This window comes from Typopeltis vanoorti, chromosome 3 (genome assembly GCF_054136105.1).
Source record: "Typopeltis vanoorti isolate ZY-2024b chromosome 3, IOZ_Tvanoo_1.0, whole genome shotgun sequence".
Taxonomy (NCBI): Eukaryota; Metazoa; Arthropoda; class Arachnida; order Uropygi; family Thelyphonidae; genus Typopeltis; species Typopeltis vanoorti.
Genome location: NC_143551.1, coordinates 102,396,407 through 102,414,679, shown reverse-complemented (window position 1 = coordinate 102,414,679; position 18,273 = coordinate 102,396,407). Strand labels below are relative to the sequence as shown.

At 36.7% G+C, this 18,273-nt stretch overlaps 1 protein-coding gene across 1 annotated transcript in view; it reads right to left on the bottom strand.

Moving 5' to 3' along the window:
- MAGE (necdin, MAGE family member) overlaps positions 1–18,273 on the bottom strand; it is a 207,129-nt gene that overhangs the window by 82,550 nt on the left and 106,306 nt on the right. The window contains exon 8 of the mRNA XM_090390466.1: positions 13,277–13,319. Within this exon, the coding sequence (XP_090246592.1) occupies positions 13,277–13,319 (43 nt within the window). The remainder of the gene's footprint in view (positions 1–13,276; positions 13,320–18,273) is intronic.

The following is an 18,273-nucleotide window of genomic DNA, read 5'->3' as shown; positions in this document are numbered from 1 at the left end:
AAATAACAATAGTTTACCTTCTTAGACACCTTAGTTACATGCCTTCCTAATAGTATACACTTTCCTTCACTGTATATAGAAACCTACGCACACATGCAGATATGTTCATAAACTCTCCCACCACTACCCCGCTCAACAATATGGCATTATTAAAACTCTAACTAAAAGCGACCACAATCTTTGTTCCAGTAGAACTGCCCTTTCAAATGAACTCAAATCACATAAACAACACCTTCCTCTCCAATAGCTATAGTGATTATAGTAGTAAAAAAAATAATCAGTTCTCTCCCATTCCCCAGCCATCTCTTCAGAAGGAGTTCAGAAATGCCATCACCATACCTTACATCCATGGCACATCAGAAAAAATAACCAAGACTTTAAAAAAGTACAACCTTCACACACACAGCATTTAAGCCCCCCACTGCAAACTTGCTACCCTTATCTGTTCTACCAAAGATCAGCTCCCTCCTGTCTCAGTTCCTGGAGTTTATAAAGTACCCTGTTCCTGTAAGCTGGCATACTGTGGACAGACAGGTAGATCAGCAACCATCCGCTTAGAAGAACACAAGTCATACATCTGCAACGATGTATCCAAAACATGGTCAGCCAGGCTGGCAGACCATGTTTTGGATACAACCCACAGGATCTCTTGGGAAAAAAACCACCATGCTTCACCACAGTAAATTCAAAAAAGAAAGACTATTTTTAGAATCTGCAGCAGCTCTCAGAAATCAACCAAATCTAAATAAATATGGTTGCATTAAACTTCTGAAAATTTGGGAAACATTAATCATCAGAGATCCCACCTTACATTCTAGGCCACCTACAATCGCCCATAGAGGGTGCACCACCTAGACAAGATTTTAGTCACCCACGTGGCTAGCTTAGTATTGTGTGGTAGTTGAGTGTATGTTACACTAGCTTTTTGTAATCCCTGAAGATGCCTCAGTGACTGAGACAAAATATTGGAAGTATTAAAATCTGTTTTAATCCTTTCCGAGTGCTATATACATTCCATTAAGCCTCCAACACAAACACCTTTAAAGGAATATAATTTATGCACTGCTTCTGAACTTCATTATGCATATTGCTGCTCTCATTCATTATCCTGAGGATCGACTCTCTCTCTCTCTCTCCCCCCTCTATGTTCAGGTGTACAAGATACCACTTGTTCTTCCAACATCATTATGGACAAACTAGGACCTGTTAACATTCACCTTGAAGAACCCAAAGTGGATGTTTTATTTTTTCTCATGGAAAAAAATAAAACAGCCACATTTATAATACACTTATAATAAGAAGAATATAGAAGATAAACTTTACAAAGGTGACAAAATGTTCTGGAAGCTGTTAAAAAACAGGAAAGGTATTAAAGATAATTAATACTTGTGATATAAAAATTAAAGACATATTCTGGATGTATGGAGTAATTATTTCAAAAGATTGTTAAATGAAAAAGAACAGTGATGGGACAGTGGCAGAAAATATTTTAGAGAAATGCACTAAGGAATGCATATCCGTGCTTGAGGTAGAAAAAACAGGCACCTTGAAATGTAAAAAAGCAGTAGATTAACTGCAGTAGAATAATTATTCAAAAAACATGATCTGAATGTAGAATTCCAAATGATTGGAATAGCTAGCTCTCAGAGTACCCATCTATAAAAAAGGAAATAAAACAATGTGAGAATCAGAGGTATTTTCCTAATAAGTGTTTCAAGTAAAATTTACTGAAGAGACCGAGAAAAATTGTATAAAGGAAACTTGAGAAGAACAAGCCAGATTCAGACCAAACAAATTGGCAGGATCACATTTTTCACTTTAAGGCAGACAACTGAGAAATCAAGGGAATATAACAAGCATCTGTACTAAAAAAGAAAAATGAAATGGTGCCAAATACAAAGGCTATTCAAAACACTACAATTCTATGGTTTAAATGGGGCATTATTTCAAGCAATAAACAGTCCATACTAGTCAGAAGTTAGAATTGAAGGAGATATGAGAAGATGATTTGATGTGAAATCAAGTGGAAGACAAGAATGTACACTATCTCTTCTGTTATTAATAATCCACATGTGGATTGCATTATGAAAGAAAGTAGCATCAAACCTGATATCAAAATTGAAGATACACAACTTAATGCTTTATTTTATGCAGACAATGATATGTTTTTGTTGTTGTTTCATCACGTTTTCGACTCCTGGTGATTCTATGAATATACATTCTCCAATCAGATCTGTCCCTGGCCATATCTTTCAGAATTTCCAAGCACATTCCAGTTGCTTCTTTAACTCCATCCACCCATCTAATTCTTGGTCTTCCTCTTCTCCTGCTTCCAACAACTTTCGCAAGCATCATCATCTTCTCCAGACTGTCATTTGCTCGCATAATATGTCTGAAGTATGACAATTTTTGCTTGATGATCATAGCTTCGAGGGAACAATCTGGCTTTATTGTCTATCAGTGATTTATTGGTTTTGCTTTGCAGTCCATGGTATTCTTAGTAAGCATCTCCAAATCCATAATTCAAATGCATCTATCTTCCTTCTTTCACTCTTTCTCAGGGTCCAACTTTCACATCCATACAGTACCACAGGGAATACCATTGCTTTCATGATTCTGATTTTTGTTGCGAGGCTAATACTTTATTTTTAAAGATCTTGCTTAAATTTGTCATTGCTTTCTTTCCAAGTAATAATCATCTAAATTCTTCAGTACAATAACCATCTTGATCAATTAGGGATCCTAGGAGCACAAATTGTTAACTGCTTCCATTTTCTTTCCATCTACTTCAAAATTATAAAGTTCACATGTTGCCATAACTTTTGTCTTTTTGAAGTTAAGTTTAAGACCATATTTAGCACTTTCTTCTTTCATAATAAGTTCCTCCAAATCTTCTTTGCATTCTGCTAGCAAGGTGGTATCATCTGCATACCTCAAAGTATTAATATTTCTTCCACCAATTTTAATTCCAATTGAAGACTCCTCCAGCCCTGCCATTCTTAAAATGTATTCGCTGTACAAGTTAAACAGGTACGAAGATAAAATACATCCTTTACCTATTGTGAAATATTCAGTTTCTCCAAGATCTGTTCGGACAGTAGCTTCTTGTTCATAATAAAGATTCTTCAAAGGATAATGAAATGCTCTGGGACTCCCACTATTCTTAACACATTCCACAGTTTCACATGATCTACAGTCAAAAGCCTTGCATTGTCAAGGAAACAAAAGGTAGACATTCTTTTGATATTCCTGTGCTCTTTCTATTATCCATCTCACATTGGCGATTTGATCTCTTGTTCCTCTGCCTTTTCGAAATCCTGCCTGTTCATCTGGCATTTCTCTCTTCGTGAATGGTTCGTCTTTTCTGAATGATCTTAAGTAAGACTTTATTTGCATGAGAAATCAGTGCTATAGTTATGTAATTTTTGCACTCTCTTGCATTTGAATGTGCTGTCTTTCTTCAATAAAGATATATAAACTGATTTTTTCCATTCCCTAGGCCATTTAGTTGTGATCCAAATTCGCTGACATACAGCTGTTAAAATTTTAACTGCTTCTTCTCCCAGGGCTTTGAGCAGCTCAATAGGTATTCCATCTCCTTCTGGTGCCTTCTTACTGGATAGCTGTTGCAGTGCCCACCTCACTTCACTCTCCAGTAGTACTGGCTCCTGTGTATAATCCTGCTCTTCAAATTTCTCAGTAATTTTGGATTCCTATCTGTAAAGGGCTTCTGTATACTCTTTCCATCTTTCTTTGATATCTGCAGCTTCTGTAAGATATCCTTTGCATTACTTTTCAATATTGTCACCTTGGCACTAAACTTCCCTGTTAGTTCTCTGATCTTTTTTGAAAAGATCTCTTGTTTTTCCTTTCTTGTTTTAGTCTTCTATTTGTTGGCATTCCTGGTTAAAGTATTTTTCCTTGTCTCTTCTGGCTTGTCATTGAAACTCTGCATTCAAATGCTGTACTTCCTGCAAATTTCTTGTGGCCTTCATTTTCCTCCTTTCCTGAGCAGTTTTGATGGCATCTTCTGACAACCATTTAAACTTCTTACAAACTGTTGGAATATTCTTCTTTGCTTCTGTTTTAATTATATCTTTAATCTCTTCCCATAGTTCATCTGGTTCTCTTTCACAGAAATTGAGTGTGTTGAATCTGTTCTCTATACTAATATTGTATTCAGCTGGTATGTTTCAAAGATCATATCTGATAAACATTTGTGTTGTTTTCAGTTTTCTTAATTTCACATGTATCGTAGCTACTAATAACTCATGGTCTGTTCTACAGTCTGCACCTGGAAAAGTCTTGACAGACTGAATTGCACTTCTCGATCTTCTTTGTCCAAGTATATAGTCAATTTGATTTCTGTATTGTCCATTAGATGATATCCATGTGTACAATCTTCTTTTGTGCTGTTTAAAGCAGGTGTTAGTAACAAACAAAGAATTCTCTGCACAAAAATCAACTAGTCTCTTCCCTGCAGTGTTAAGAATACCTAAACCAAAATGACCTTGTTATTCCTTGTTCCTCAGTCTCTCCCACTTTTGCATTTGAATCTCCGATAAGTAGCCATAAATCGCGTTTTGGTGTTGCATCTATCACTTCTTGTAACTTGCCATAAAATTCTTCAATGTCTTCTTCTGGTGACTCTGTAGTGGGTGCATAAACCTGAATGATGGTCATATTCATTAGATGTCCACTCACTCTAAGAGAAATGATTCTGTCACTCACTGGAATATAATCTAATATATACCTAGCCATCTTTTTCCTGAGTAAGAAAGATACTCCATTTTTATGACTTGTCTCATATCCTGAGTAATACACCATATAGTCCCCTGACTGAAAATGGCCCATTCCTGTCCATCTAAATTCACTTATTCCCAATATATCCAGCTTCTTGCACTCCATGATATATTCCTAAATAAATTTAGTGCAAGGCTAACATTTACTTGAATAACTTACGTGGCAAATTCAGTATGAAAATCAGCTAAAAAAAGGGGGGGCAGTATGACCTTTGCACTGATAAACCAGAAATTAATCAAGCCAAAAAAAAAGGCAAGAACATTGAATATCTATAGAACAAAATATTATCAGAAATAAAGGACAGGAGTTTTTAGCTTTGGTTAGCTCAAGTTTGCCAAAAATTATTGGCATCAGTGAGACCTGGTTGTCAGAGAATGATGTAGTTACAAGGATAAAATACAATGGATAATGTATTTTCAGAGAAGATAGAAAGACATGAGGAGTATTATTAATGATAGCTGAAGAACTTCAACAAAAATAGAAGCTAAGGAAGATTGTAGATCTGATTGAAATGGTTCATTTGAGGCTGTCTGATGTGAGATAGAGGCCAATAAGCAAAATATATTTGATGGTTGCAGCTATAGACCTGGGGGTGCAGAAAAAGATGTGGGTGATATGCATCAGCAAATTAACAGAATGAGTGCAGGCCGAGCAATTATCATGGAAAACTTCAACTATGGTAATATAGATTGGAAGGATGAAAGAGCACGTGGCAAAATGGAAATGGAATTTATGCAATTACTAAGGGATAATTACCTGGAAAAGCATGTGATGGTAGGGACCAGGGCTTTGAGAGTGTTTGATCTGGTAAACAGCACCAGAAGATCTATCTATAACTGCATGCTCTAAGTACTTGCTATAGGTAGCAACTCTACTTCTAATCAGGGAAAATGACAATGCCATCTTGTCCTGGGAGGTGTTGCTCAACATGTGGAAATTTCAGTCAAGGAAGGGTTTATGTGAAACTACAAAGTTGGCGATTATGAAAAACTCAGGAAGCAACTTGGAGCAGTGCCATGGCATAAGAAACTACATGGAATGAATGGCATTAGTGCATGGGAAGTGGTCAAGGATTGTTGGAGTGAAGCAGTATCAGAGGTAAACAACATATCCAAGGTCAGAAGGATAAACTGAATAGGTATTAAGTGGATGACTAGCAATATAAAGCTGGAGCTACAAAAAAAAAAAAAAAAAAGCACTGCAGAAGGAATATAAACAACGTGATCAGAATGTCCATGATACTGCCATGAACATTATACAGCACAAACAAGAAGGGCAACTAGTATGGTAAGGAAAGCTAAATCAGATTTAGAGAGAAAATTAGCTAAGCAGTCCAAAGTAAATCCAAAAAAGTTTTAAAGCTATGTAGCAAGTAAGAGAAAGAATGATTATGGAAAGATAACTTTACTCATTGCTGAAGGTAGGAAATTGACAGGGGCAGAAGAAATAATTCAGTTACTAAATTATCACTTTTACAAGGGTATATCATCCAGGTTGAAGTTGCTTTGAACTTTGAAGTTACTGAGGTGACAGAGACAGATGTGAGCATTGAGGTAGATAACTGGAGATACTCAGTATATTGAAAAATAGCAATGTAAATACAGCAGTGATGCTGGATGGTATGTCAGCTCGTGTGCTACGAGAAGGTGCAAGTGAACTGAAAGTGTCTCTGACAAAGTTGTTTAATCTAAGTCTCAGATCTGGCAAAATTCCAAGGGAATGGAAAGAGGATAAGATAGTTTTATTACATAAAGGACTCCAAGACAGAAATAGCAAATTACAGACCAATTAGTATCTTTTGGAGTGGTGGCTAAAGTATTGGAAAAGTTGGTTAAAATTAAAAATTCAGGAATGGGTGGATAGAAATAGGATACTTTATAGCGGACAGCATGGCTTTGTAAAGGTAGGTCCTGCCTCAGTAATTTATTCATATTTTATAATAAGATGACAGCAGAATTGGATAAAGGGAATGACTACACCATGATACTGCTGGATTTTGCAAAGGTATTTGACAGAATACCACATAGAAAACTATTACATAAGTTGGAGTAAATGGGAATGGATACGAGGCTGGTAGATTGGATAAGGGGTGGCTAATAGAAAGACATCAGAGCAGCATAGTGTGTATGGTGGAGTGGAATCAAGGTGACTAGCGGAGTGCCCCAGGGCTTTGTACTATGACCATTACTCTTTAATTTGTACATTAATGAAATATAGCAGGAGATTTGAAGAGCAATATTCAGTTGCTTGCCAATGATGCAAAACTAGGAAGAGCAACAGCTGATAAAGGTGATGCAGATATCTTATAAAATGTAAGGTAATGTACTTCAGAATGAAAAGATTACACACTTTGTATCATACAGATGGTACTTATTTATAAGAAATTGATGATGCTAGGGATCTCAAGGTGATGGTGGATAGAGATTTGAAATTCAGAGGAAAAATTGCAAGAGTTGGCAAAATAGCTCAGAACACCAACAAGTAAAGATAGGGAGGTTATTATCCGTCTTTATTAGGCTGTGATTCAGCTACGTGTTGATTATTGTGCACAGATATTGTCACCTGCATTTCTTAGATCAGGAAGTGGCCGTCACTGTGTTATAAAACGTGAGCAAGTTACTGAGGCATGATCTACCCTTCACAAAACCATGTTGTCCCCCCATACAGTATCCCATTTTCATCTATCCATTCCTGTATTTTTCTCTTGACTACTTTCTCCAAGACCTTGACAACGACTCCTGATATGCTGATCAGTCGGTAATTTACAACACCAGTCTTGGAACCTCCTTTATGGAGTGGAACTATTTTCCCCTTTTTCCACTCCCTCGGGACTAACCCAGACCCGATACTTAAATTAAACAAAATAGGCAAGGGTACTGACAATTCTTTAGCCACGTCATGAACGACAAGAGCTGGTATACCATCCAATCCCACAGATGTATTGACATTGAGATTTTGCAATAGACTACTCACCTCCACTTCATTCACCACAGTTCCTGTATAATCTATTGGTTCATTCATTTCTGCAATGTCACCACCTGGATGATATATTCTTGTAAAGTGTTCACTCAGTAATTCAACTATATCAACTGATTCGGTTACCTCCCTACCATCAGCATTCTTTAAAATCATTCTGCCATATACATTTTTTCTTTTACTTGCACCATATCGAAAAAACTGTTTAGGATTCTCTTTAGCTTGCATGGCCAATGTTCTTTCGAAATCCGTTTTTGCTTTTCTTACCACACTCATTACCCTTCTAGCCTGCCAGTCACCTTTCTCCTTAAATTCCCTCCATAGTTGTTTCTTTTTTTGCAGCTCAAGCTTAATGGTGTTATTCATCCATTTAACCCCTACTTGATTTATTATTCAGGCTCTAGGTATACAGTCAGCCACTGCTTCAGCAAACACTTCTTAACTGCCTCCCATGCACTAACAACTTCTAGTTGTTGCAGTTGTACATGCCATGGCACTGAACCAATCAAACTCCTAAGCTTGTCATACTTACCAGCCCGATAATTTCACATGTACCCTGTCTTAATTGTAAATTCCACACCTTTAGCCGCCTCCCAAGTCAAGACCCTATGATCCCTCTCACCAATTGGTGGCAATGCGGTCATATTCGTTACAGCCAAATTCTCAGATGCAATTACTAGGTCAGGCACTCTCTGACCCCTAGTATCTTCCATTACATGCTATCGCAGATAGTTATCCCTTAATAACCGCATAAAATCCAATTCCATCCTCCCATGTGTCCTCTCCTCCTTCCAATCAATGTTACCATAGTTGAAATCTCCCATAATAATTACTCTCCTTCCACTCATTTCTTCTATTTGCTTATGCATACTATCTCCACCATCTATTCCATCACCTGGTCTATAGCAGCACCCAACTATATATTTTGTTCTGCTAGTTTCAATCTCACACTAAATAGCCTCAAATGTGCTTTTGTCTCTATCCTGCAGTTCCACTTCTATTCTCCTTGGCTGTAGCTCATCAGCTATCATCAATAACACTCCTCCCCCCATTTTATTCTCCCTGTCACTCCTGAACACACCATACCCCTCACATTCAATCCCACTAGCTGTGTCATCTTCTGTCAGCCATGTTTCACTAATGCCAATAACCTGTGGTCTGAAAGTGCCAACCAAGGCCAAAAATTATTCCTTCTTGTTCCTAATACTTCTGGCATTAGTATACATGAATTGCAGAAGCCAATTGTACCTGCTACCACTATCAATTCTTTCACCCGCTGCTTTTGCATTCTAATTGACTCGCTTACATTCTTAACGTTTGCACCAGGTTAGTATGATTTTGTTAAACTCTCAACTAACACACCTCTTACTAAGGAATCTTCATACAACAGTCACTCTTTCATATTGTTTACACTCACTATCATACTCTTACTTTTTCTATCATACTTTTGCCGATTATTAGTCGGTACACTTGGTAAACATTTCTGCCAAAGATATCCAGTTGCTGATTTGCCCTATGTATCGCTCCGCATAATAGAGCGATCTCACTCATTGAGTCAGTGTCATCATTTTTATTCTCCGATGATTCATTCAATTGTTCTGTATGTTTACCTTCATTCTCACTTTTAATGCCACTCTCACAGCTATCAGGTACTACCTCGTATATCACTGTTATCTAGATTCTCACTTTCAACAACGATATCACTCACACGACCTGAAACATTCTTTAAATCCTCACATTCTTTACACTTTTTGCACACATTCACTCCACTATCATTGTTTAACCAGACCCCAACAGCTCTCCTCAATGCATACATTTCACAAATAGTACACTGAATGAAATCCTTTAAGTTAAAATTTTTAGATAAATATGGCAACCTGGACACCATCTTTGTATTCCTCTTTATGGGAGCCATGTGCACAGATAACCTTATCTATCAATTTACTATTAAAATACTCAAAAAACACACAAAAATCACCCAGACACGCTAAAATACTAAAAGTAAACAATACTATGTAAATACTATGCAAATTCACCAATTATTATTCAAAATATCACTTATCTGTTCAGGAGCTATCCACAAACACTACACACCATGTAGCCCCTCTAGTGGAGTGTGAGATATGAAATGTTTATTATTGGCACGTGTTCGTGGTGAACTATTTTTTTGTAAATTTTATTTTATTTTGTTAAAATAACATATAATTATTTATTTATTATAGATACAAGGCTGAATTATGATGAGTGTCACTGTTGAAAATATGAAAAGAATTATATTTTTTCAATTATCGTTACATGAAACAAACGCACTGTGATCTAACGCCGATATTTGTTTGCACTTGTCATTGCTATTGATACGAATCTTTTATTATTGGTGTTTGTTCGTGGCGAGAATAAAATATTTTTAATAAAGCAATTTTTAATATGTAAATTTATTTATTAATAAATAAAATAAACAAAAAAACGCCAAGTCTGTGGTGTTACTGCCACTGACTTGGAGAGTGGAATAGATTGCCAAAGATGGCTGTGAGCAGCAATAGTGAATACGTTTAAGGAGAAGTATGATAGTCAAAAGACTTACCTGCGATGAGTCTTGACTCATCGCAGGTAAGTGGTATGGAGTGCAGCCCATATAAATAATAATAATTTCAGCTAATTAGGCAGAAGATAGCAAATTAGATATGAAAACAGACAACAGAATAAGAAAACTGGTGTAGTGGGAAATTAGCTGAATAAATTTATATTAAATTAGCCAAAAATACTAAACCAGTAACAGAAGACAGTTCAAGCATGTTTCAACTTATAGATCTGTGACTTGGATTAGAAGCAAAACAAATGATCTGAAGAGACTACAAATATGAAAGTTCTGAGAAAAATTAGAAGAGTGAACAGGTGACATTAAATGCAGCATCATATTAAACATAAAAATACTAGCAAGGAACCTGACATGTTAGTATTCAGGAATGTGTGAAGTGCTGTGGTCACTTAAACAGAATAAGAGAGGGAAAGTTAGCAAAGAGACCAAGAGAAAGCCCATATCTAGATGAATTGATGCAGTCATATGTGCACCCACGAAGACTGGAATATGAGAACTGACAATATTGGGGTTTTGACAAATAACAGATGAACTGGGAGGAAACTTCCTGATGGAATGTTAATAAGCTAAAATAATCACATAATAACGTTACGAGGATGGTCTGAAAAATTCTCATCCTTGACCATAGATGGCAACACTATTGGCAAGATTTTTAAGCATCCATGTGAAATTACAAGTCATTCTATCAAGTAGTTTGTTTTAGACAGATGTCTGAAGCAAGAGTGTTGTCCGAATCTCTTGAAATGGATAAAATTAAGTATCGTGTGGTTATAAAATTCTTTGTAAAAGAAGGTTTAACGCCAAAAGAAATTTATTCAAAGTTCATAAAAGTTTATGGGAACTCTTCTTCTTCGTTTTCGACAATTAAGAAATGGGCGGTCGAGTTTAAACATGGCTGTACCAGCCTTGAAGATGATCCACGTGAAGGATGTCCAAAATATGTAACAACGCCAGAAATCATTGACCAAGTGTGTGATATGGTATTGGATGACCGGCGAATCAAAGTGCGTGAAATTGCTGAGATTACTGGCATTCCAACAGAATGTGTAGGATATATTTTGCATGAATATTTGCAAATGAAAAAGCTTTGCACAAGATGAGTGCTGCTATTGCTCACAGCAGATCAAAAATGCCCTCACATGAAAATCTGTGAACAGGGCTTGGAGCATTTTAACAAGAATAAAACTGATTTTGAACATCGATTTATTACTATGGATGAGACTTGGATTCACCATTACACACCAGAATTCAAAAGCAGTCAAAACAGTGGAGAGAAGCCGGTTGTTCATTGCCAAAGAAGACACAGTCGGTTCTATCAGCAGGAAAGGTCATGGAATCTGTGTTTTGGGATGCTAAAGGCATTTTGTTTATTAATTATCTCAAAAAGAGTAAAACAATAACCGGGGAATATTATTCCAATCTTTTAACCAGACTAGACGAAAAAATTTGAGAGAAAAGACCTGGTTTGCAGAAGAAAAAAAAATTATCTTTCATCAGAAGCACCTACCCATAAAGGTGTTTTGGCAATGGGAAAATTAAGAGATCTGCACTATAAATTGTTGGAACATCCACCCTATTCTCAGATTTGGCCCCCTCTGTCTTCTGTCTCTTCCAAAAACTAAAACTCTTCCTCACTGGTCAGTGTTTTTCTTCGAATCAAGAGGTGATTGCAGCTGTAGAGGGGTATTTTGCAGATCTTACTGAGAACCACTACAGGAATGGGATAATGACACTGCAGCATCGCTGGAATAAATGTATTAGTCTTATGGGAGATTATATTGAAAAATAAAAATAATTTTGAAATTATAAATTCGTTTTTTCATTGTTAGGCCGAGAACTTTTCAGACAACCCTCATATATTGTCCAATACATCCGCTTGAGGGCACATATTAGGAATTTTGATAATGATGCTTCTAAGTAAAAAGGATCAATTCTGTTTCAACATTTCTTAAATCACAATTTTATGGTCTCGAACAAAGCCTGTTGATGTTTCTTGTTTTCTAAAAATTGTTGATTATTGAACTACAAAGTACAGAATATTCGACTTCTGATGATTCTAGCCATTTTCCTCTCTTTGATTAAATCATTCCACCATAAGTATGCCCAAAAGACCTAAAATTAATAAATATCTCATTATGTTTCTGGAAAATCTAAAAGCTTTCATTATTGGAATTATACTGACTGGTTTGGTAGTGATATTTGGATAAGGTGATCTCGTGACTACTTTTATTGAAGAAATCAATAACACTGATCAGAAAAAGGATAGTTTTTTTGATTTCAGTGATATTCAAGAACTTTAAGTCGATTTTCAGTTAGTAAAAAGTGGATAAATTTTGCTGCACACTTCATAAAGTATATTCTAACCAAACAAGATTACTGAATTCTAGTTCCATACCAAATAACATAATAAACATGAATCTTGGTATATCTTGTGATCAAGTGAAATAAAGTATCAGGATTTCCTCAACTTTCCCAATCCATGAAAAGTCAAAGTGAGAAACAAACTGAAAATCGAGCCCAAATGTGAGTCAAACTTTAAACATCACATTCAAATAAAATGTTAGATGCTAGTAAACAGCATGTGTTCAACTGATAAAAGTTTTGTCATATCTTAACATTTGGCACTATATTTTTTTTGCTTTGTTTAATAATTTTTTTCCTACAATGTATTAAAAATGAAAAATATTATTTGAATAATGCACAATTAGATGTAGTTTAACAAATAAATATAAATTAAAGCTGCATGGTGGTGAAGAGGAAAGCACACTGACACCAGGAGATTCAACCAAAAAAAAAAAAGTTTGGAATTCCTGATTTAAAGACTATCAAAATCATTTTTTTTATTAAGGAACAAAAAATTATATAACAGCAAAATTATTCAATGAAAATGACGATACTCACTCTGGATCAATATTAAGTTTCTTCAAAGTTTGCCAGAAATGGCCTAAAAAAATAAACACACATAAATATCTGTAAGGCATTCTCGTGTTTTTATTTTTATATATATACATAGCTAATTCAATTTTAGTAACTTAACCATTTCATCCTGAAATGTAACTTCAATGGGAAAGGAGTGTTTTGAATAATGTGATAAACCAACATGAAGATGCAACAGACAATACTGTAAACCCATGGGGTTATTGTATAGTATGTCTTTTTATGTTTGTATTTACTGTATGATATGAAGAAACAGTTTAGTAAATGATTAAACTTGCTATAGTGAATCTAGGAGAAGGATAGGAGAGTAAATACTTTTATTCCCCTATCCATCTATATGTGAAAATGACTGGCTTTTCAGTATCCCTGGGAGCAAGTTTTCAGTGAGCTTCTTAAGAATACAGCACCTTCTCCCAAACTCTCAGAAAGGCTGTATTGCAGGATTTTGTGACATGCATACAAAGTGCAAGTGTTGCAGGAAATCAAGCAATCAAAATGATGAGCCACAACAAGAAATGTTTGCAGTTGAAATTCTGGAATGTGTTGACGAGAATTCAGATTTTCTTTCCCAGATTTGTCTTTCAGATGAAGCCATTTTTCATGTCAGCAGAAAAGTGAACAGGCACAATGTCAGGATATGGGAGTGGAGGAGTGAAAATCCTCACTGTGTCATGGAACATGTGCATGAGTCCCAAGGTAAATGTCTGGTATAATATGAAATGCTATCATTTGGTCCACTTTTTTTAGTGGAAAGCAATATCGACAGAGTGATTTACCTTGACATGCTGGAAAAGTTCATCTTTCTACAACTAGAAGACTTACAACCGCACATCCTCCTTTCAATAGGATGGTGCCCTGCCACATTTGGAGGTCCATGCAACTCTTGACAGGATCTTCCCTCAACTGTGGATTGGATATGGAGGACTGATTCCCTGACCACAACGATTGCTGGATTTTACCCTACTTGATTTTTTTTCTTGTAGGAGCATGTGAAAGGACACAGTCTATGCAACTAAAGTGGACAGCCTAGAGAACCTGAAACATCATATTTCTGCTGCTGTGTCCTCCATCACCCTTCTGGTTAACTATCAACTTGACATTGTGAATGCTACTATTTTTTTTTTTTTTACAAAAACTTGGTGAGGAGTGAAAAAAAAAACTTCTCGTTTGTACCATTTTGACACCATGGTCCATACTTAAGTAGTAGTAACATGTTGAAATTAGGGTGGTCCAATGTGGATGCCCTGTATACTGTACTGTAATAAATAATGAAATATAATACAGTGCTGTGTGCTTACTAGTAAAATAATCAGTTGGAAACACATGGAGCAAGAGTAATTCTTCACACCTGCTGCTTTTAACTGGACTATTCATCGGAGGTGGATGAGAAGGCTAGGTCATCAACAACAAATTTTTCAAATTCTGGAACCATGTCAAAACATTCTGAGAATGGTTCACCAGATGCATGACTCGTGGAAGGTCTGTAGCAAGCAACTGAGCTTTCATTATTCTGTTTGCTTTATTAACCTCTCTGTGTCGTAATCTATTTCTTCGAACAACCAAACTGCCTTATTAAAAGAGGCAAATGCTTCTGTTTTTTTTCACAGTAAACTTTGAGTAAAAATCTAGTTCTTACCCCTTAACCATAAAAAAAAACTTAACTTCCATGGATACCCTTGTGTTCTCTCCCCACCTTCCATATAATGAACAATTTCATCAGACGATATCCTATAACATTCATTCAAAAGTTTGTGGAACTATCATATCATCCCTCTTGCTTCTGTTAACCAGAGTTTGTAGCCCACATACAATCTCTCCTCATAATTTAAATTTTATAATCCTGTAAAAATTAGATGCTGCCAAAATAAATTACCTAAAAACATCGACTTTTTACAGTAGGAATTCACCTAAATTTTCTTGTAAAAATTTATATTTTAGTTCTCTATGTAAAGCTATCTGTATAAAGAGCAAAATAAGCCCAAAGGGAATTAACTCGCTCATTGTTTAAGAAGGGATGTAGAAGTATTGAAACCAAGAGCATTGCCCGAAATTCGGCATGTCTTTTGAAGATTGTTTGCAAGACCCATCGCAGGTGACCTTCAAGGTCAATATTGAAAGGGCACGGTGCGAATCAAAAAGAAAGGTCCGTAGGCAAGATTAAGGCAGTAGAGGGAGGAAGTAAGATTGTCAGCGAATTTTCGAGAAACATTATACAGGGTTCTCCAAACAACTAGCAAGACTCGCACGGGGATGCTAGGGGTCCCAAAAACTTAATCAAAGGGACTCTGGTGTATAAAAGGGTTGGTTTGAAGATGAGAAGGGCTTCCTTTTCTTCATCCTGAGTGAACCATCCACGAGAGATCGAGGACCCGAGGCGTAAGTTCCGGAGGGGAAGGTGGAGAGACCCATCCACCGATGGCGTTCCAGTCACAGCCGAAGATATCCGGAGGCAATAGTTAAGGAGAAATCTTGCCATAAAGGTCCTGTAGTCGAATAAGTGCGACCAGACCTATGCAGAAATCCTTTGCCGGACAGTTCAAGACGCTGGAACGCCTACCCTATATCCCGCTTGCTGCTACGACTATTCATCGGTGCCCGGTGTCACTTCGAGGAGAATTCCAAAACACGGAATGGAGGAAAGAAACCCCACTCAAGCACCGGAATAAGGAAAGAAGGACGGAAGACAGATACAAGATAGGAAAAGACCCATGTGAGTCTACATATTCATTTATTGTTTATGAATTAAGAAAGAATTCCCTATCGCACTGTTAAATTGTCTAGTTTAAGGAGACAGTATTTAGAGCAAATGTGTGTAATCACAAAATGAGTAAAGCATGAGCGCAGTTAATTTCCCTTGGAGAAAATGTTGAGCTGTTGAAATTTCTTTAATGAATTATAGGTGTACTTACGAGTGAATTACACATGTAAGATAGGAAGAGACCCATGTGAGTCTATTTATTCATAATTTGTTTGTGATTTAAGAAAGAATTCCCTATCGAACTGCTAAATTGTCTAGTTTAAGGAGACAGTATTTAGAATATAATAAAATTAGTTTAATCCTTTATCCAAGTGTGAGCAAACAAAGTTTGCGCCTGAAGTATCTTCAGGACTAGGGTAAAGTGATACAACACCAGGGCAACTCGTTGCAAAGGTGGAGAAAGCTACCAACACTCCTAACTCAGTATCTCCTATAATGCAAAACACATCTCCTTGCGGATATGTCTAATGTTATGCATTAAAGGAAGGGCCACTACCCAGACTAGTTTCGACCTTTATTGAGGTCTCCTCAGTGGGAGCCATGCCCCAGTGGAAACACCAGGCAGAAGCATTAGCAGGTCATCTCTACCTATAGGAGTTGCCAAATGGTGTGCCACCCTTTTTTAATAAATTACTCTGGATTTAGAGAAAGATGTTGAAAGTTTATTTTTTCACTTGGTTAGAGTATAATAAAATTAGTTTAATCCTTTATCCAAGTGTGAGCAAACAAAGTTTGCGCCTGAAGTATCTTCAGGACTAGGGTAAAGTGATACAACACCAGGGCAACTCGTTGCAAAGGTGGAGAAAGCTACCAACACTCCTAACTCAGTATCTCCTATAATGCAAAACACATCTCCTTGCGGATATGTCTAATGTTATGCATTAAAGGAAGGGCCACTACCCAGACTAGTTTCGACCTTTATTGAGGTCTCCTCAGTGGGAGCCATGCCCCAGTGGAAACACCAGGCAGAAGCATTAGCAGGTCATCTCTACCTATAGGAGTTGCCAAATGGTGTGCCATCCTTTTTTGCCAAATGGTGTGCCACCCAGAGTAATTTATTAAAAAAGGGTGGCACACCATTTGGCAACTCCTATAGGTAGAGATGACCTGCTAATGCTTCTGCCTGGTGTTTCCACTGGGGCATGGCTCCCACTGAGGAGACCTCAATAAAGGTCGAAACTAGTCTGGGTAGTGGCCCTTCCTTTAATGCATAACATTAGACATATCCGCAAGGAGATGTGTTTTGCATTATAGGAGATACTGAGTTAGGAGTGTTGGTAGCTTTCTCCACCTTTGCAACGAGTTGCCCTGGTGTTGTATCACTTTACCCTAGTCCTGAAGATACTTCAGGCGCAAACTTTGTTTGCTCACACTTGGATAAAGGATTAAACTAATTTTATTATACTCTAACCAAGTGAAAAAATAAACTTTCAACATCTTTCTCTAAATCCAGAGTAATTTATTAAAAAAGGGTGGCACACCATTTGGCAACTCCTATAGGTAGAGATGACCTGCTAATGCTTCTGCCTGGTGTTTCCACTGGGGCATGGCTCCCACTGAGGAGACCTCAATAAAGGTCGAAACTAGTCTGGGTAGTGGCCCTTCCTTTAATGCATAACATTAGACATATCCGCAAGGAGATGTGTTTTGCATTATAGGAGATACTGAGTTAGGAGTGTTGGTAGCTTTCTCCACCTTTGCAACGAGTTGCCCTGGTGTTGTATCACTTTACCCTAGTCCTGAAGATACTTCAGGCGCAAACTTTGTTTGCTCACACTTGGATAAAGGATTAAACTAATTTTATTATACTCTAACCAAGTGAAAAAATAAACTTTCAACAGTATTTAGAATGTTAACATTTCTCATAAAAGTGTGAAATAGCTAATGAGTGAAACATGAGCGCAGTTAATTTCCCTGGGAGAAAATATTGAGCTACTGAAATTTCTTTGATTGATTATATGTGTACTTTATGATTGAATTTTATGATAGAGTATGTTCCTGATATCATACCATTGGAATGTTTGAAACTCAATGAGGTGGATTGTATAAATATTATTGCCTAGATTATGATTAAGTACTTGAAAGGAATGAGATGCTGAGAGATATATTTGTATACATGTATGTTGTATTTTGATAGATACTAAATTGGGAATGTCAAGTGCACCTAACGAATTCATGTTATGTGTATAACTTCCTGATAGTT